The following is a 21,666-nucleotide window of genomic DNA, read 5'->3' as shown; positions in this document are numbered from 1 at the left end:
CCATCAGAGAATACTACAAACACCTCTATGCAAATAAATTAGAAAATCTAGAAGAAGTGAATAAATTCCTCGACACATACAGTCTCCGAAGACTAACCCAGGAAGAAGTTGAATCTCGGAATAGACCAATAACAGGCTCTGAAATTGTGGCAATAATCAATAGCTTACCAACCAAAAAGAGTCCAGGACCAGATGGATTCACAGCCGAATTCTACCAGAGGTACAAGGAGGAACTGGTACCATTCATTCTGAAACAATTCCAATCAATAGAAAAAGAGGAAATCCTCCCTAACTCCTTTTATGAGGCCAGCATCATCTTGATACCAAAGCCTGGCAGAGACACACACAAAAAAGAGAATTTTAGACCAATATCCTTGATGAACATTGATGCAAAAGTCCTCAATAAAATACTGGCAAACGGAATCCAGCAGCACATCAGAAAGCTTATCCACCATGATCAAGTGGGCTTCATCCCTGGGATGCAAGGCTGGTTCAGTATATGCAAATCAATAAATGTAATCCAGCATAGAAACAGAACCAAAGACAAAAATCACATGATTATCTCAATAGATGCAGAAAAGGCCTTTGACAAAATTCAACAACTTTCATGCTAAAAACTCTCAATAAATTAGGTATTGATGGGATGTATCTCAAAATAATAAGAATGATCTATGACAAACCCACAGCCAATATCATACTGAATGGGCAAAAACTGGAAGCATTCCCTTTGAAAACTGGCACAAGACAGTGATGCCCTCTCTCACCACTCCTATTCAACATAGTGTTGGAAGTTCTGGCCAGGTGAATCAGGCAGGAGAAGGAAATAAAGGGTATTCAATTAGGAAAAGAGGAAGTCAAATTGTCCGTGTTTGCAGATGACATGATTGTATATCTAGAAAACCCCATGGGCTCAGCCAAAATCTCCTTAAGCTGATAAGCAACTTCAGCAAAGTCTCAGGATACAAAATCAATGTACAAAGATCACAAGCATTCTTATACACCAATAATAGACAGAGAGCCAAATCATGAGTGAACTCCCATTCACAATTGCTTCAAAGAGAATAAAATAACTAGGAATCCAACTTAAAAAGGACGTGAAGGACCTCTTCAAGAACTACAAACCACTGCTCAATGAAATAAAAGAGGATACAAATAAATGGAAGAACACTCCATGCTCATGGGTAGGAAGAATCAATATTGTGAAAATACCCATACTGCCCAATGTAATTTATTTATTCAATGCCATCCCCATCAAGCTACAAATGACTTTCCTCACAGAATTGGAAAAACTAGTTTAAAGTTCATTTAGAACCAAAAGAGAGCCCGCATTGCCAAGTCAATCCTAAGCCAAAAGAACAAAGCTGGAGGCATCACGCTACCTGACTTCAAACTATATTACAAGGCTACAATAACTAAAACAGCATGGTACTGGTACCAAAACAGAGACATAGGTCAATGGAACAGAACAGAGCCCTCAAAAATAATGCCACATATCTACAACTATCTGATCTTTGACAAACCTGACAAAAACAAGAAGTGGGGAAAGGATTCCCTATTTAATAAATGGTGCTGGGAAAACTGGTTAACCATATGTAGAAAGCTGAAACTGGATCCCTTCCTTACACCTTATACAAAAATTAATTCAAGATGGATTAAAGACTTAAACATTTCACCTAAAACCATAAAAACCCTAGAAGAAAACCTAGGCATTACCATTCAGGAATAGGCATGGGCAACTACTTCATGTCTAAAACACCAAAAGTAACGGCAACAAAAGTCAAAATTGACAAATGGGATCTAATTAAACTAAAGAGCTTCTGCACAGCAAAAGAAACTACCATCAGAGTGAACAAGCAATGTACAAAATGGGAGAAAATTTTCGCAACCTACTCATCTGACAAAGGGCTAATATCCAGAATCTACAATGAACTCAAACAAATTTACAAGAAAAAAAACAACCCCATCAAAAAGTGGGTGAAGGATGTGAACAGACACTTCTCAAAAGAAAACATTTATGCAGCCAAAAAACACATGATGCTCATCATCACTGGCCATCAGAGAAATACAAATAAAAACCACGGTGAGATACCATCTCACACCAGTTAGAATGGTGATCATTAAAAAGTCAGGAAACAACAGGTGCTGGAGAGGATGTGGAAAAATAGGAACACTTTTACACTGCTGGTGGGACTGTAAACTAGTTCAAGCATTGTGGAAGTCTGTGTGGTGATTCCTCAGGGATCTAGAACTAGAAATACCATTTGACCCAGCCATCCCATTACTGGGTATATACCCAAAGGATTATAAATCATGCTGCGATAAAGACACATGCACACGTATGTTTATTGCAGCACTATTTACAATAGTGAAGTCTTGGAACCAACCCAAATATCCAACAATGAGAGACTGGATTAAGAAAATGTGACACATATACACCATGGAATACTATGCATCCATTAAAAATGAGGAGTTCATGTCCTTTGTAGGGACCTGGATGAAGCTGGAAACCATCATTCTCAGCAAACTATCGCAAGAATAAAAAACCAAACACCGCATGTTCTCCCTCAGAGGTGGGAATTGAACAATGAGAACACTTGGACACAGGAAGGGGAACATCACACACTGGGGACTGTTGTTGGATGGGGGGACATGAGAGGGATAGCATTAGGAGATATAGCTAATGCTAAATGACGAGTTAATGGGTGCAGCACACCAACATTGCACATGTATACATATGTAATAAACCTGCAGGTTGTGCCCACGTACCCTAAAACTTATAATAAAAAAAAAAAAGTCAAGAAACAACAGATGCTGGCAAAGCTGTGGAGAAATAAACACTTTTACACTGTTGGCCGGAATGTGAATTAGTTCCATCATTGTGGAAGACAGTTTGGCGATTCTGCAAGGATCTAGAACCAGAAATACCATTTGACCCACAAAACCCATTACTGAGTATATATCCAAAGGACTATAAATCATTCTATTATAAAGATATATGCATGCGTATGTTTATAGCAGCACTATTCATAATAGCAAAAACATGGACTCAATCCAAATGCCAGTCAATGATAGACTGGATAAAGAAAATGTGATACATACACACCATGGAATACTATGCAGAAATAAAAAGGAATGAGATCATGTCTTTTGCAGGGACATGAATGAATCTGGAAGCCATCATCTTCAGCAAACTAATACAGGAACAGAAGACCAAACACCACATGTTCCCACTCATGAGAGGGAGCTGAATAATGAGAACACACAGACACAGGGAGGGGAACAACACACACTGGGGCCTGTTGGTGGGGACAGGGAGAGAGAGCATCAAGGTAAATAGCTAACGCATGTGGGGCTTAATACCTAGGCGGTGGGTTGATAGGTACAGCAAATCATCATAGTGCACGTTTATGCATGTAACGAACCTGCATGTCCTGCACATGTATCCTGGAACTTAAAATAAAATTTAAAAAAATAATAAAATAAAATAAAATAAAATAAATAAAATAAAATAAAATAAATAAAAACAGAAGAGTACTGAAAATTGGCTCACACTTCCACAGCCTGTACAGCAAGCATGATGCTGACATCTGCTCAGCTTCTGGGGAGGCCTCAGGAAACTTAACAATCATGGTGGAAGGTAAAGCAAGAGCAGGAGGAAGAGAGAGAGGGCTAAGGTCCTACACATTTTAGCAACAAGATCTCATGAGAACTCTATCACAAGAGCAGTGCTAGGGTGATGATGCTTAACCATTAGAAACTGCTTACATGGACAAGCCACCTCCCAGCAGGCCCCATCTCCGACAGTGGGAACCACTGGAGGCTGCTCCCATGGACCAGCCACCTTCCAGAAGGCCCCATTTCCAACACTGGGGATTACATTTCTATAGAAGTTTCCAATAATTTTGCAATACATACTAATAACATATTTATAAAAATACGGTCCAAAATAGACGAAACACCATTCACTCTTCTATTTGAAAGTTTTCCCTCTATTCTAATGTCACAATCTCCAACGTTATCAGTCAGAATTCTGCATTTAAGGGCATCTGTTAAATTTTATAGCTGATTATAAAACCATCATTTAAAGAGGACCAAAATGAGACAACAACTGTCTGTGGATGACAAAAACATTAAGGGCAGCCACAGTTGAAGACACGAACAACAGCCTTTAAAGTAGAATTTGCTGTAGAGCCTATTATGAGGGAGACATTTCTAGTTATTACCTCTTTTATTCTAAACCATGGAAAAAGGACCTATCAAAGTCCTTCTAGAAGAGTGAAGGGCTCCTGGCAATGTTCTCTTTAATCCACGTTGTGGGATAAGGGGAGTTTTGACTGATTATGAGGCAATGTATATACCACTAAAGTTTCAAAACGCTAAAAGGGAAAAAGAGGAGGGAGGGAAGTCCTGGAAGAACCAGATGGAGCCGTAGCAAAAGACGATTTCAATCCACTGACCCCTGAATTGTGGGCTGGTTGTGCTGCATCGCTCTGTGACTTATGGTTCTGCCGCGACAAAGATCTAATTCCCAGAGTCATAGGAAAAGACACCTGCGGTACCCCTGAGGCAGAGAAAGGAGAAATCCACACCTGACTTAAGTCTAGGGTTCTTAAACCACACAATCTGCTCACAAGGAGGACCTTAACTCTGAAGATACTGATTTGGGGCTGTTTCAAATTGAAATATTATAAATATGAGTGGGAAAGAGAACAACCTTCCCCATATCCAGTGGCAAAAATATGAGGGAGAGGGAAGGAAGGAGGGAGGGAAGGAAGGAAGGAAGTAGGGAGGGAGGAATGGAAGGAAGGAAGGAGAGAGGGAAAGGAGGAATGAAGGAAGGAGAGAGGGAAGGAGGGTAGGAAGGAATGAAGGAAGGAAAGGAGGAAGGAAGGAGAGGGAAGGAGTGAGGGAGGGAAGGAAGGAAGGAGAGAGGGAAGGAAAGAGGGAAGGAAGGAGAGAGGGAAGGAAGGAGGGAAGAAAAAAGGAAGGAAGGAAAGGGAAGGAAGGAAGGAAAGAGGGAAAGAAGGAAGAAAGGAAGAAAGGAAGGGAAGGAACTTGGGTATGCACAAAAACAAAATTTAAATTAAAACGGAAGTCTATCATCCGACCTAACTGGAAATGTACTATCTTCTAAAACAATTTATACAGTCCAAAGATGAAAGGGTGCTGATTGGTGTTTCTAACTCTCTAGCATATATTCTGAATCAATTTTAACATCTGCTGAAATCTACCAATTGGCATACCTTCACAAACTTAATCAATACTGGAGTTCAAACTTAGTTATACCTGAGACTTCACTAAATTTAAGCATTGCACCCCCTAATCCTAGCGGAGTAACTGCATATAGAATAGAGGACACATAGTTATGCCTCACATTTGTTACCTTGACTAAATTTCCCGTAGTCATAGAAGCCTTTGTCCATAGGGGACCTGGATTCTCTGACCTAATGAGTAACAAATTGATATTAAATCATTTGAACTTACACATTGACTTCACCAAGTGTAACCTTACAGAACTCCCTCTCCTGTTTTTTTTTTAATTTGATTTATTTTTAATTTTTCATTTTTTTAGAGATGGGGTTTTGCTCCATTACCCAGGCTGAATGAAGTGTGGTGGCACAATCATAGCTCACTGCTGCCTTGAACTCCTGGGCTCAAGCAATCCTCCCATTTTAGCCTTCCAAGTTGCTGGGATTACAGGCATGCACCAACACAGCCAATTAAAAAAATTTATAGAAGTGGAGTCTTGCTACGTTGCCTAGGCTGGTCTCTAACTTCTGGCCTCAAGCAATCCTTCTGTCTCGGCCTCCCAAAGTGCTGGGATTACAGGTGTAAGCCATGGTGCCTAGCCTCCCCATCTTGATCAATTAGCAAATATGGTCCAACAGAAATTACAACATGACTTCAAATAAATAAAACTTATTATATAAGACCTAATTAATTAGTGAAGTGGTGATTATCCTCATTGCTTCAATGTTTAGCAGTAGAATTTGGCCTGTTCTTAAACCTGCAAAGAATAAATGGTGTTTCACAGTGGATTGCTGTAATGTGACTGCAGTTCTCCCATCCATTAAGGCCCTCGTACCCAATGCCAAATATTATTGTGGTTAATTTTTTTTTTATTTCAATAGGTTTTGGGGGAATATGTTGGGTTTTTTTTTATTTCAATAGGTTTTTGGGGAACAGGTGGTGTTTGGTTACATGAATAAGTTATTTAGTGGCGATTTCTGAGATTTGTGGTGCACCCATCACCCAAGCAGAGTACACTATACCCGATGTGTAGTGTTTTATCCCTCACCGCACCCACCCACCACTCCCAGCCTTTCCCTGGGTCCCCGAAGACCATTGTTTCATTCTTATGCCTTTGCATCCTCATAGCTTAGCTCCCATTTATGAATGAGAACATACAATGTTTGGTTTTCCATTCCAAAGTTACTTCACTTAGAATAATGGTGTCCAGTTTCACCCAGGTTGCTGTGATGCATTACTTCATTCCATCTTATGGCTGAGTAGTTTTCCGTGGTAAATATTTATATCACATTTTCTTTATCCACTTACTGATTGATGGGCATTTAGGCTGGTTTCAAATTCTTGCAAATGCATATTGTGCTGCTATAAACATCCGTGTGCAAGTATCTTTTTCATATAATGACTTATTTTCCTATGAGTAGATACCCAGGAGTGTAATTACTGGATCAAATGATAGATCTGCTTTTAGTTCTTTGGAAATCTCCTCATTGTTTTCCATTGCTGTTGTACTAGCTTACATTCCCTCCAAAAAGTGTAAAAGTGTTCCCTTTTTACCACATCCATGCCAACATCTATTAGTTTTTGATTTTTTGATTATGACCATTCTTGCAGGAGTGAAGGGGTTATTGTATTGTATTGTGGTTTTGATTTGCATTTCCCTGATAATTAGATATGTTGAGAATTTTTTCATGTGTTTGTTGGCCAGTTGTATATCTTCTTTTGAGAATTATCTGTTCACGTCCTTAGCCCACTTTTTGATGGGATTTTTTTTTTCTTGCTGGTTTGTTTGAGTTCCTTGCAGATTCTGGCTATTAGTTATTTAATCAGAAGTACAGATTGCAAAGATTTTCTCCCACTCTTTAGGTTATCTGTTTACTCTGCTGATTATTTCTTTTGCTGTTCAGAAGCCTTTTAGTTTAATTAAGTCTCATCTATTTATCTTTGTTTTAGTTGCATTTGCTTTTTGGGTTATTGGTCATGAAGTCTTTGCCTAAGCCAATGCCTAGAAGGGTTTTTCCAGTGTCGTCTTCTAGAATTTTTATAGTTTCAGGTATTATATTTAAGTCCTTGATCCATCTTGAGTTGATTTTTGAATAGGGTGAGAAATGAGCATCCACTTTCATTCTTCTATGTGTGGCTTGCCATTTATCCCAGCACCATTTGTTGAATAGGGTATTCTTTCTCTGCTTTATGTTTTTGTTTGCGTTGTTGAAGATTACATGACTGTAAGTCTTTGGTTTTATTTCTGGGTTCTCTCTTATGTTCCATTGATCTATATGGCTATTTTTATACCAGTACTATGCTGTTTTGGTGACTATGGCCTTCTAGTATAGTTTGAAGTCGGCTTCTAGATTTGTTCTTTTTGCTTAGTCTTGTTTTGGCTATACAGACTCTTTTTTGGTTCTGGGCTTTTATTACCTTAAGCTATGTCCCATCTATGTCTTTTTTAGTTCCATGTGAAATTTTCTAGTTCTATGAAGACTGATGTTGGTACTTTAACGGGGATTGCATTGAGTTTGTAGATAGCTTTTGGCAGTATAGTATTTTCACAATATTGATTTTACCCATCCGTGAGCATGGGATATGTTTCCACTTGTTTGTATCTATGATTTCTATCAGCAGTGTTTTGTAGTTTTCTTTGTAGAGGTCTTTTGTCTCTTTGGTTAAGTCTCCTGAATATAATTAAGATTTTGTCTGCAAAGATTGCATGCAATTGACAATTATAGGAATATACCATTATAATTATAGGAATCATAATATTCCTCAGGTTTTTATTGCAGCTATTGTAAAAGGTGGTGAGTTTTTGATTTGATTCTCAGCTTGTTCACTGTTACAGTATAGCATAGCCACTGACTTGTGTACATTAATTTTGTATCCTGAAACTTTGCTGAATTCATTTACCAGTTCTAGTAGCTTTTGGGATGAGTCTTTAGGGTTTTCTAGGTATACGATCATGTCATCAGCAAAGAGTGACAGTTCGAGTTCCTCTTTACCGATTTGGATGTCCTTTATTTCTCTTATCTGATTGTTCTGGCAAGGACTTCTAGTACTGTGTTGAATAGAAGTGGTGAAAGTGGGCATCATTGTCTTGTTCCAGTTCTCAGGGGGAATGCTTTCCCCTTTTCCCCATTCAGTGTAATGTTGGCTGTGTGTTTGTCATATATAGCTTTTATTACCTTAAGGTATGTCCCTTCGATGTTGATTTTGCTGAGCGTTTTAATCATAAAGGGATTCTGGATTTTGTCAAATGCTTTTTATATGTCGATTTTGCTGAGGGTTTTAGGCATAAAGGGATACTGGATTTTGTCAAATCCTTTTTCTGCATGTATTGAGATGATCATGTGATTTTTGTTTTTAATTCTCTTTATATGGCATATCACATTTATTGACTTGCAGATGTTTAACAGTCCTGCATCCCTGGTTTCTCTTCAGATCGTATACATCTTTCACCTTATGATGGTTAATTTTATTTGCCAAGTTGGGTTGCCTAGATATTTGGTTAAACACCCTGGATGTGTCTGTGAGGGTGTTCCTTGATGAGATGAACATTTGAATATGTAAACTTAGTAAAGTAGTTGCCCTCCCCAGTGTGAGTGGGCCTCATCCAATCCATTAAAGCCCAAATAAAACACAAGGGTAGAGGAAGAGAGAATTCACTCTCTTTGATGCTTTCAGAGCTGAGACGTAGATCTTCTCTCGCCTTTGAAGTCAGACGTGGACTGTAACTTATGCCATCAGCTTTCCTGGTTCTCAGGACTTTAGGCTTGGACTGTAACTCCACCATTGGCAGTCCTTGGTCTCCAGCTTGCTGACTGCAGGTCCTGGGACTTGTTAGCCTCCATAACCACATGAGCCAATTGCTCATAATAAACCTATATATATTAATGCAGCTGGTAAATATTTTGTTGTTGTAGATTTGGCTAGCATGTTCTTTTTGGGCCTATTTTAACAGAGTCTCAGTCATAGCCTGCCTTCATCTCTGAAGGGACCAGGTAACCCACGGAGTGCCTCGGCAGCCTTGTCATTGCATGCAATCTTCACAGACAATATCTCACTGCAACCACCTTTCTACAGGAGTACAGGTGTGACATTGTACTGGTGACATCATTCTCAGAGAAAATTCATTTTACACACTAAGGACACACAGACACAAAGAGCCTTATACAAAGGGAATGGACCTTTCCCCAACACAGTAGTGCAAGGCTCTGCCACTTTGCTTCAATTCCTGAAAATTCCTTGGTAAACTTGGGCTGCTCTATTCCTGACACTTTCAAGACATAGTTATTCATCCTCTCAGCATCCACAATGTTAATACAAGCCCAACATTCTTTAATTTCTGTTTTCTGTTTTGGAGACACAGTCTTGCTCTGTCACCCAGGCTGGTATGAAGTGGCATGATCTCAGCTCACTGCAGCCTCGACCTCCTGACCTCAAGCAGTTCTCCCATTTCAGCTTTCAAAGTAGCTAGGACTACAGGTGTGTGCCACGAGACTCAGCTAATTTTGTTTATTTTTTTGTAGAGAAAAGCTCTCGCTATGTTATCCAGGCTGGTCTCGAACTCCTGGTCTCAAGCGATCCTCTGGCCTCGGACTCCCAAAGTTCTGGGATTACAGGTGTGAGTCCCTGTGCCCAGCCCTTTAATTCTTTCCTTGGGGTTCAGGTGACTACATATTTGTTACTTAGAAGTTTTACTTAATCTCGCTGATGCTGTCACTTGAAAGCTGACCCACCTTGAATGAAGCTTCCTCCAACAAGTCTGAAATCCATCCGAATTTAAATTAACAGGCGCTCCTATGAATTCCATCAGAGAACACACTGTAGATGCTTTAGCAACCTCTTCCCAGGCCTCCTGAAGTATCTGGTTTGCATGTGGTGGCCGTAAGTAGTCCATGGGCTTCTGATGTAAAAAACAAACCTGCCTCTTTTGACCCTGTGCTGTACAGCATCAGGGCAGTGATTGCTGGCCACATACTGGACCCTTGAAACAGAGGTCTCTGCATCCATGTCCATGAGCCTTCATGCCCATCTGGCCATCAGGCCTTGGGAAGCAGCACCCCACAGCTTTGGCACAGCTGCAGAGACCTCTTTGCCTCTGAATGGAGTCAAATCTGTACCCCTGCAATTCTCATCTGCAGGAAGCACTGGCCTCCTTCATCCTTAGGCTATAGTGCTGACACTGGCCTCCTTCATCCTCAGACTGTGGTGCTGGATGTCACCCCTCTGCGAGGCCCTTAGGATCGACTGAGTGACCAGCAGTGAAGTTCGTCCACCTTCTAAATGGATGCCATGATCGGACGTGATGGAACTCAGGGGGATGCTGCTGCTGCTTTCCCTCCCTTAGTTAGGATGTCCCTGATAAAGGATGACACCCAAGCCTCAGCACAACTCTCCAAACTTGAGATGGTCATCATAGCACTGATGCTGGGCCAACAATTAGCCCCATTTGTACATTTTTACAAACTTTTTGAAAATTGCTAACAATTGTCCACCTTCCCTCCCAATTGAATTAAATAAACTTCTCGTCTCATGGATACTCAGAATACCAATCAAGGTAACAGATGCCTTTATTTTAACTAAGGACACAGTACGGATCTCACAGGGACATTCCTTATCCCCTGCAGAGTCCCAGACAGTACTGATGGTCACCAAAGCAACATTTCATCAGAAAACACAGTGCTGGGCTTGTGAAGAAGGTGTCCAACAGAGCTTCCACTGCCCCTGTAGGCTGCAGGCAGCTGCTTCAGTTGAGAGATACACTGAGCTCCTCAAAGAATTCCTATTTAAGGTACAAAGAAGCGAGTGGATGCCCTGCTGGATTCCACTGTTGCCGCAGGCTTTGATTACTCTAAGTTCATGCTCTTTAGGAAAGTGCACTTTTTACACCAATGCTAGACAGTTCCCTCAGTTGCCTTTACTGGACATCAAGGAGTTCACATTTTTGACAACCTTTCAGTCCTGAACTGTCCAAGGGGTGGAGGTAGCTCCATACAGGAAGCTGCCTGCTGCATGTGGATCAGTAATATCAGACTTGCCCAACAACTCACTGGAGACATGAAAACCAATGTATGGGGAATGCATGACATCACCCAAATATTTACCAACACGCTTGTGCTGCCAGAGACCCCAGATCAATTTTCCTGCCTCCTGCTAAACAAATGGGAGCAGTAGCTTCTCATCAGCTTCCGCATTTCATCACTTATAATTGTTGCCTTCCTAATGTCTCATGCCCCTAAGCACTTATTACAATGTCTCAACAGCCTTCTTTCAGCCTCTCAAAATATTAGTCATCATTAAAATAAATATCTGATGTTAAAGCATCTGGGTCAATTGTCCTGTGACACCTAAAATTTCATGCTGCATCCCACCAGATCCTCAGCCTAATGGCTTTCACACCCCCAATAGACTGCTAAACTCTTTGAATTAGTCAAGCACATCCCTCAAGGGATGAGGGGTTACCCCACGCTCTGATTTCTACCAAGCCTGCCTCCCGCACCCTGTGCTCCAGAGTGAACCCCCGGGTAGACCTGCCTAGATGCAGTGTCATCCCCTGTTCGGCTGAGTATGCGCGATGAATAAATTACCATGAATTTCGTCTGCTCAGTGTTTGTTGTGTCTGCAGCCACCCCCAGAATTCTAGGGCAAGACTAGTTTCTTCACCAATGGCGTGAACAGGAAGGAACCCAACTAGGAATTGCCTTTTTAAAAAATCCCTTCCCACCCTCTTAATTATGTAATGCATGCATTTTATAGCTTTTTTGCTCATTCCATTATCTGAGGTCAGGCACTGATATTTAACCCATCTTTAGCCTCGGAGGAGGGCAGAGGAACAGTGGTCATATTTATTTCCCTAGCGGCGAAGACATGGTTTCCTCCTGTGCCACTCATACTCACTCCTTCTTTAACTTGATGCTCAGTAGGTTGTGTTTCACTTGTCTTTGCAGATTGTTAGGAAGATGAGAATCAGCTTTCATTTTTGATGTTGCCATAGAGAAGACTCTATGGTAATGCTTATTTTCACAGTCAGCTTTCTCTTCTTTTCCCCCAGACAGAAATTGCGAATTCTTAGGTGAGTGACAGCTTTCTGGAGTCTGCAAACATAGATTATCTTCCCTCTTTTGATGGCAAATTTCTTATATCCCCACCAAAAATAAAATACTTACATATAATTTTGGCATGTCATATTGATTGCCAACTACACGTAAAAACATTCCTTGACTTTAAATCTACATTAATTATAAAAATTTGGGTAGTCACAACAAATTATAGTGTACAAATTTATAGACCTCTTCTTAGGAATAAATGAGTTACTATTAACTAATATTTATTGTGCAGTTAGTGCATGGCAGAAGCTTCCTATGTACTATTTCATTTTATATGTAAAACAATATTCTATGCAAAATGTTATAATTTCCCCGTGCCTCCAATTTGGACGTGATAAAACGACATCGTAAAATTTTCACTCCAGAGTTCTCTGCTTAGTAAGAAGTAGAAGGAAGTCAAAACCTAAGTTGTCTGATTTCAGAGCCCGTATAGTTAAATGCTCTAAATGCAGATTCCCAGGATGGTGGTTTCTATGAGAGCCTGTCACACACGATATTGGACAGCGCTTCCCTGTAACGTGTGCAAGATTCCCTTGATGATGGTGACTATGAGAGCCTGTCACGTATGATGTACGACAGTGTTTCCCTGTAACATACACAAGATTCCCGTGATGATGCTGACTATGAGAGCCTGTCACATGTGATGTAGGACAGTGCTTCCTCTGTAACATGCACAAGATTCACCCGGGGATCTTATTAAAATGCAAACTCATAGACCACCTTTGACTAACTAAGATAAGAGCATTTAAGTGGATGTCCTGGTGACAGTACTAAGATGCTACTGTTCATGTGGGCACTGGCTCACCATATCAACAAAACTTAGGACTTCCAGTCCCTGCTGGAAAAGAAATACAGATCCATAAGATGTGACTGTGCATATGGAATATCTGTTGTGTTCTGGACATTGTACTAGACACTAGAGATAAAAAGTCAAATATCCCTTGCCTCTATCTGAAAGGAGCTTCCTACTCAGTGGCTTCTGACTGCAGTGTATATTTTCTCTTCTGACCTGGGACAGTGAGCTCTACTTCAGTGTTGGTAATTGAACACTGCCCAGTGGATTTGACAGGGGGGACCATAGGTAGCTGTGTTCCTACATATCACACGATGCCATTTCTCCCTTGTCAAAAGGCTCCTTCCACTATCATACACGCTCCCTATGATTATACATTCTTCCTCCTTCCACCAAATTTTCCTTAATCTTGTAAAGATAAAAAGATGAACCACATTCTTGTCATATTAATTATATATTAATGATGAAAGTTCCTCACTTTTCATGTGTTTAGTATTTTCTCCCAACTTATAGAATATATTGATTAATATAAGAATAAATTTCAGCCATGAATATCTATTACAAACTTCATTATATACTTTGCTATTTTTAAATTTCTTATGCCCTTATAAAATGTGTGTTCTGGACTCACATTGGCTTCCTTTTCTTCCCTCTGGCTTCTATTAGTTTAGGCTATGAGCAGAGATGGACGAGGTGGCTGCTATATTGGATCAAGGATATGAGCAGAGATGGAAGAGGCAGCAGCTGTAATGGATCAAGGCTATGAGCATCTTGTGAAGTAAGATGTTAAATCTGCAAATATCAGAGTGAATCCAAACTTATCAATTCAACACTGGATTGTAAAACAGCTCAAACAAAGCTAAAAAACAGCTCTACACTTTAGGAGGTTGAGACAGGCACATTGCTCGAGCTCAGGAGTGGGAGACAAGTCTAGGAAACATGGAAAAACCCTGTGTCTACAAAAAAAAAATTTTTATTAATTAGCTGGGTATGGTGGTATAAGCCTGTGGTTCTAGCTTCTCGGGAGGCTGAGGTGAGAGGATTGCTTGAGCCCGGAAGCTAGAGGCTGCAGTGAGCTCTGATCATGCCACTGCATTCCAGCCTAGGTGACAGAGTGAGACCCTGTCTCAAAAACAAACAAACAAACAAACAAACAAAAAAGCTCTAAACGAATGTGGCTGGAAAAGTAGCTCAAGTTGTTCCTGTCTGGTGAAATACAAACATAAATGAATTATTTATGTGCCCCAGTGGCTTCCTGATGCTGAGAGCAAAGCCAGTTGTTCTGGCAGGTTCGGGAAAAATTTATCACATCATGGGGTTCAATGCCAATGCCAAATCATAAATATAATAATCAAGTCTGAAAGTGAACCCAGTTTCAGAGACATCCAGAAGCCACTGTGTATGAAGCTCCTTTCAGATAGAGACAAGAGATTATTTGACTTCTTATCTCTGTTGTCTAACACAATGTCCAGAACACAACAGATATTCCATATGCACAGTCACATCCTATGTATGTGTATTTCTTTTCCAGCAAGGACTAGAGGTCCTAAGCTTTGTTTGTATGGTGACCCAGTGCCCAAATGAGCAGGAGAATGTTAGCACAATCACCTACACACTCATTTCGATGCTCTGACCCCTTATCTTAGCTAGTCAAAGCGTGGTCTATGAGTTTGCATTTTAATAAGATCCGCGGGTGAATCTTGTGCATGTCAAAGGAAGAGAAGCACTGCCCTCAAAATATAGAGCAGGTGAACTAAATTATTAACTTATAGAGGTAGGCTGGCTATTTATTTATGTATCTTGTTGATGGGAAGATTCAAATTGATATACACAATCACCCCCATAAGGATTTCAGGTAAAAAGCAAACAAACAAAGGTTTAGATATTAGATATATTTTACAATTACCACACCAGTCTTTTTACTACAGCATCTAGTAGCACATTTCTCATAGATTTAGATGGAAATTTTCATCCCATAAGCCTTCTGTTAGTATTTTTAAAATTGAATACTCAATAAATAGTGGCCAAGTTGAATCCCTTAGAGGAATCTCACTCAAACTACAGTCATATTTTCCAATAGGCCCCACAAACATCATTGCTCTAGAGCAATCTAATATATTTATCCACCTCTTTAGACACTTAGGTAAGTGTATTAATACAAGTTGTGTGTGTGTGTATTGTGAACCTTGTGGCCTCTTGCCCAGTTTCTGCAACACCTGAAGCTGATGCATGTTTAATGTAAATAATGTCCAGCAATGTTACAAATGTTGGCTTTTATGTGCCCATCAGGAAAAAAAAGATGAGTGTTACTGTAGAGGAAATTTTGATTCTGGAAAAAAATGCATACTATTTGAATTATTATTTTCATGCTTTCCACAGATATTACACACAGATATTATATTCCAAGGATTATGTTTCAAAGTCATCAAAAATAGAAAATACATCTATATTTCTAACTGAAATTAATAATAGTAAGTAGCCCACCTTTGGGGAAATGTGATAAAAATATTAATGACCATGACAACTCATTAAAAACATAAATCGTGCAATGATTTAAACTACATGTTCTTCATATGAATCTGTGTGGAAATATAGACACATTGGATAAATGCTATTTAAAGTCTGAGTGCTTTGGTAAATGATTCAGCCATCTGTAGTTTGAAGGGATTACTTTTATCTGCCTTCATAGTGAGAATTAGATTTCTATTCTTTATAAAGCAGGGAATACAGATTGTGCATGGAGTAAAAGCATACAATCCTTATTAATAATGATGGCAGCTGAGCTGCAGAGGAGAAAGCCTGTCAGAGTAACGTATTCAGTTTTACATAGAATCAGAGGGGTGTCCACCTCTGTTGAAGGCAGAATTAAAAACCCCTTCAACATTTTTAAAATAGGCCAGGCGCGGTGGCTCACGCCTGTAATCCCAGCACTTTGGGAGGCCGAGGCGGGCGGATCACGAGGTCAGGAGATCGAGACCATCCTGGCTAACACAGTGAAACCCCGTCTCCACTAAAAAATACAAAAAATTAGCCGGGCGTGGTGGCGGGCGCCTGTAGTCCCAGCTACGCGGGAGGCTGAGGCAGGAGAATGGTGTGAACCCGGGAGGCGGAGCTTGCAGTGAGCCGAGATCGCGCCACTGCACTCCAGCCTGGGCGACAGAGCGAGACTCCATCTCAAAAAAAAAAAAAAAAAAAAAAAACATTTTTAAAATAATAGATGAAAAACATCTCAAAGTCTCCTTTAAAATTTGAAATGACCATTCCACATAAAAGGAAGGGACCAAGAATATCTTAAAGAAATACTTCACGATGGAATTGATGTTTTAAGTGAAATTTCATCAAGGAGAAGTTTTTCCAAAAAGTATTTTTACCTCAGGAAGAATCTCATTAGTTTATTCTGTAAATAGTTCCTAGTAAAATGATAAAGACTTGATTTTTCAAAAACAATAAAAAACTTACACGGTTTAATCTAATGTAGTGATTTCGAAAGTGCTTCTTGTGTAATCATAGTTACGCATGTGTATTTATATGCATTTTCTTAGCTCATTCAAACGCCAATAAAATACTTTACTATCCACGCTCCTTAAAAGCTGAATTAAGTTCTAAAAGTGAGGATTGTATGTACTCTGTGAGGTGTGCGCAGATGTATGTGTGTGATGTATATGTATGGTGTGTGTGTGTGGTCTGTGTGTGTAGTTAAGTGCATGGGGTACAAATATGTGTGTGTGGTGTGTACTGGGGGTTTCGTGTGAATACTGTGGGTGGTGTATCATGTGTATGGGCTGTGTTTGTGGTGTATGTGTGTGGTGTGTATGTGTACTATGTGTGGTACGGTGTGCTTGTGATACGTGTGTGTGCGGTGTGTGGTGTATGTGATGTGTGCATTTTGTGTGTGTATGGTGCTGTGTGTGCAGTGTGTGTAGTGTTTGATGTGTGTGTAGAATGTGTGTGTGGTGTATGTGTGTGGTGTGTGTGGTGTGGTGTGTGTGTGTACAGTGTGTGTGGCATATGTATGTGATGTGTGTGTTTGCTCTGTGTGTGGTGCTATATGTACGTGTGCAGTGTTTGGGGAGTATGTGTGGGGTGTGTGATGTGTGTGGTTGGTGTGTGGTGCTGTATGTGTGTGGTGCTGTATGTGTGTGGTGTGTGTGTAGTAGGTTCGTGTGTGTGATGTGTGTGCAGTTTGTGGTGTGTCTTTGTGCGTGTGCATATGGTGTGGTGTGTGCAGTGTATGTGGTGTCTCTGTGTGGGTTGTGTGTGCGTGTGCACATGGTGTGGCGTGTTCAGTGTGTGGTGTGTGTGGTGTGTGTGCAGTGCGAGGGAGTTGTGTTCGTGCATGTGCATATGGTGTGTGTGCTGTTTGTGTGGTTTCTGTGTGTGGGGTGTGTGTGCATGTGCACATAGTGTAGTGTGTGCAGTGTGTGTGGTTTCTGGGGTGTGTACATGTGCACATGGTGTGTGTGTAGTGTGTGGTGTCTGGTGCGTGTGTGTGCACATGGTGTGGTGTGTGCAGTGTGTGATGTCTGTGTGTGGGGGGTGTGTGGTGTCTGAGGTGTGTGTGCATGTGCACATGGTGTGGTGTGTGCAGTTTGTGTGGTGTCTGTATGGGGCGTGTGCATGTGCACATGCTGTGTGTGCAGTGGGTGTGTTGTGTGGGGTGTGTGCAGTGGGTGTGGGGGTGTGTGTGCGTGTGCACATGGTGTGTGTGCTGTTTGGTTTCTGTGGGGTGTGTGTGCATGTGCACATGGTGTGTGTGCAGTGTGTGGTGTCTATGGGGTGTGTGTGCATGTGCACATGGTATGTGTGCTGTTTGTGTGGTGTCTGTGTGTGGGGTGTGTGTGCGTGTGCACATGGTGTGGTGTGCGCAGTGTGTGTGTTATGAGTGACTGCTTCTCTGAGCACGTGGACATCAGTCTTCCAGACCAGCTTTCTCCATGTGTCTGGGAACAAAAGAAAAAAGTTTCTGCAATAATTGTTATGCAACTTTTCCAGAGAGGGACCAAATTTCTGTCGTGAGTGGGTGTCTGCGTCATTTCGCAGGAGGGAATGTGATGTCCTGGATTTGCTCACACCCTCTGTGGGTTTAGGCAGGGTTCCTGCTGGATCCCTCACTGTGGCCAGAGAGGGAGGGTTCCGTTTCACCACAGGGCACCAGAAGACGACTGGTGTGTGGGAAGACCAGGTAATCATAATGCTATTAATAATAGCAGTAATCATACTGTTTTATACATTGTACATGTCATAAGGATTTTAACTTTCATGTAACATAATTGCTGTAAAAATTTTCCCAGTTTGTTTTGTGCTGTTTACCTGGTGTGGAAATGTGTAAGAATTTACCTTTTAAGTACCTTAGGTTTATTCTTTTTTATATGGTTTCTGTTTGAAATTTTGATTTTAGAAGACATTCATTCTCAAGGACGTAAAACACACATACATCTAATTTTCTTTTCTCTCTCTTTTTTTTTTTTTAACACTTAATACTGGAATTAACTTTTATGCAAGGTGTGGGACCATTATTCAATTCTATCATTTTATATTCTCAAATCATTACCCAATATTTTAATACCATAAATGGAACAATCGCTGTTGTTCTGTGAATTTAAAATGTTACCCTGTTACTAGATAAAATAACACTCAATTTCTGTGTTTTTAGTTCTGTTTCATTAATGTGTTTATTTTTGTGCCATTTCAAATTTGTTTACTTTGAATAGTAATATTAAATATCTTATAGTAAATTTTATAATATTGGCTCTCGTGTGTGTGCTCAATAGACGAATTTAAAATCACATTTTCCTGTTCAAAAATATTTTTCTTGGAATTTTTATTGGAATTTGAGCATATTTTTAAATGATTTACAGCAAACTAAAGAGTTAATATTATTGAGTCCTCTCATCCAGAATGTGACACACAAATTACTCAAACCTCCTTTAATGCCATTTAGTCAAAATTAAGATGTTACATCAATATAAATTAGTATAAATGAATATAAATAATCATTTAAATAATACGTTTGGCTGCAAGTTTCTGTCTTCTGCCTTCTATCACTGATGTTTTCTTCCTATCCTTGTTTTCCATACTTTCTGTTATTATGTCTTTTTCTATCTTGTGATTTGAAAACTATATGACACATTGTAATCCTTTAATTTCTCTAATTTTTGGCTTTCAATTTTAACTAATTTTATTTTTTAGAGAAGTGCAGGTTCACAACTAAACGGAGCAGAGAGTACAGACTTCCCATATGTCCCTTTCCCCACACACAGCCTCCTCACTACAGCTTCCTGCCTCACAGGAGCACACCTGTGACAACCAGGAACCTAACTTGACCCTTCATTATCACTCAAAGCTTAGAGGGCACATTCACGTTTACTCTTCACGCTGTACATTGTAAGTCTTGAAAAAAGTATAATGTGAATGGGATATTATTCACCGCTAGCAAGAGATGATCTAACAAGCCAGAAAAAAATACATGGAGGAAACTTAAATGCATATTGCTAAAAGAAGAAGCCAATCCGAAAAGTCTACATACTGTTCGATTCCAATTATATGACGTTCTGGAAATGGTGAAACCATGGGAACAGTAGAAAGATCAGTGGTTGCCATGGACCAAGGGGAAGGAAGAGATGGATACACAAAGCACACAGAATCTTCACGGCAGTAAAACCATTCTGTATGACACTATAATGGTAGATATATATATTTGTAAAAATCTATCTTAACTTTTAATCTTTTAAATTATTTTTTTTTTTTTTGACGGAGTCCTGCTCTGTGGCCAGGCGGGAGTGCAGTGCCATGATCTCGGCTCACTGCAACATCTGCCTCCAGGGTTCAAACGATTCCTGCCTCAGCCTCCCGAGTAGCTGGGACTAGAGGTGCCTGCCACCACGCCCGGCTAATTTTTTTAATTTTAGTAGAGACAGGGTTCACCATCTTGGCCAGGCTGCTCTAGAACTCCTGACCTCGTGATCCACCTGCCTCAGCCTCCCAAAGTGCTGGGATTACAGGCGTGAGCCACCATGTCCAGCCGTTTTTGTTTTGAAAACTACAGACAAGCTGGGTGCCGTGGCTCAAGCCTGTAATGGCTTCACTTTGGGAGGCTGAAGTGGCTGGATTTCTTGAGCCCTGGAGTTTAAGACCAGCTTGGCAACATAGTGAGACCCTGTCTCTGCAAAAAAAAAAAAAAAAAAAAAAAAAAAAAGCATTAAAAAAAATAGCCAGCTGGGCGCGGTGGCTAACACCTGTAATCCCAGCACTTTGGGAGGCCAAGGCAGGCAGATCACGGGGTCAGGAGATTGAGACCATCCTGGCATGGTGAAACCCCATCTCTACTAAAAAATACAAAAAAAAATAGCCAGGCCTTTTGGTGGGCCCCTGTAGTCCCATCTACTCGGGAGGCTGAGGCAGAAGAATGGCATGAACCCAGGAGGTGGAGCTTGCAGTGAGCCAAGACCACGCCATTGCACTCCGGCCTGGGCGGAAGAGCGAGGCTCCATCTCAAAAAAATAAAAATAAAAAATAACCAGGAATAGTGTTGCATGCCTGTTATCCCAGCTACTTAGGAGTCTGTAGTAGAAAAATCACTTGACCCAGAAGTTTGAGGCTGCAGTGACCTATGATCATGCCACTGCACTCTGTCCTGGGCAAAGGAGCGAAACTCCATCTCAAAACAACAAACAAAAACCTATAAGCATACTCAGAGATAGCGTGGGTTTGGTTCCAGACAACCGCAATAAGGCAAATGTTACAATCAAGTTAGTCTCATAAACATTTTGTTCCCCAGTGCTTATAAAAGTTATGCTTAAACTATGTTGTAGTCTAATGAGTATTTAATAATTATTAATAAATTGATTATTAACCGCATTACATCTAAAAACCTATGTACATACTTTAACTTAAAATTCCTCATTGCTGAAAGATACTAATGAATATCTGAGCCTTACCAAGTCATAATCTTTTTGCTGGTGAGGATCTTGCCTCTATATTGATGGCTGCTGACTGATCAGCATGGGGGATTCTGAAGGTTGGAATGCCTGTGTCAGTTTCTTAAAACAACGAAATTTGTTCCTTTCACAAAAGATTTCCCTGTAGCATGTGATACTGTTTGATAGCATTTTATCCACAGTAGAACTTCCTTTAAAATTGGAGTAAACCCTCTCGAACTCTGCTGCTGCTTTATCAACTAGGTTTATGGAATATTCTAAATCTTTTGTTGTTATTTCAACAATGTTCATAGCATCTCCACCTGGAGTAGATTCCACCTCAAGAAAATATTTTCTTTGCTGGTCCATAAGAAGCAACTCCCCATTTGTTCAAGTTTCATCATGAGTTCAAAGCAATTTAATCTCATCTTAAGGCCCTAATTCTAATTCTGGTTGTATTGCGATTTCTACCACATCTGTAGGGACTTCCTCCACTTACATCCCAAGCCCTCAAAGTCATCCATGAGGCCTGGAATCAACTTCTTTCAAACTCCTGTTAATGTTGATATTTCAACCTCCTCCCATCAATCACAAATGTCCTTAATGG

At 40.4% G+C, this 21,666-nt stretch overlaps 1 protein-coding gene across 13 annotated transcripts in view; it reads left to right on the top strand.

Annotated features, from left to right (window-relative positions):
* The window catches only part of LOC129530429 (protein FRG1-like), a 68,446-nt gene that overhangs the window by 38,503 nt on the left and 8,277 nt on the right, over window positions 1–21,666 (top strand). For 4 of the 13 annotated variants that reach the window (XR_010132647.1, XM_055377260.2, XM_063703388.1 and 1 more), the window contains one exon: window positions 13,810–16,726. Coding sequence is in view for 11 of the 13 variants with exons in the window: in XM_055377260.2 (XP_055233235.1) it covers window positions 13,810–13,821 (12 nt within the window). In the remaining 2 variants the exon portion in view is untranslated. The other 9 variants (XM_063703383.1, XR_008675817.2, XM_055377257.2 and 6 more) reach the window with 9 other exon arrangements.

Source organism: Gorilla gorilla, chromosome Y, assembly GCF_029281585.2.
Source record: "Gorilla gorilla gorilla isolate KB3781 chromosome Y, NHGRI_mGorGor1-v2.1_pri, whole genome shotgun sequence".
Classification (NCBI taxonomy): domain Eukaryota; kingdom Metazoa; phylum Chordata; class Mammalia; order Primates; family Hominidae; genus Gorilla; species Gorilla gorilla.
Note: the sequence above shows the minus strand (reverse complement) of the source record. Positions and strands in the feature narration are given on the sequence as shown.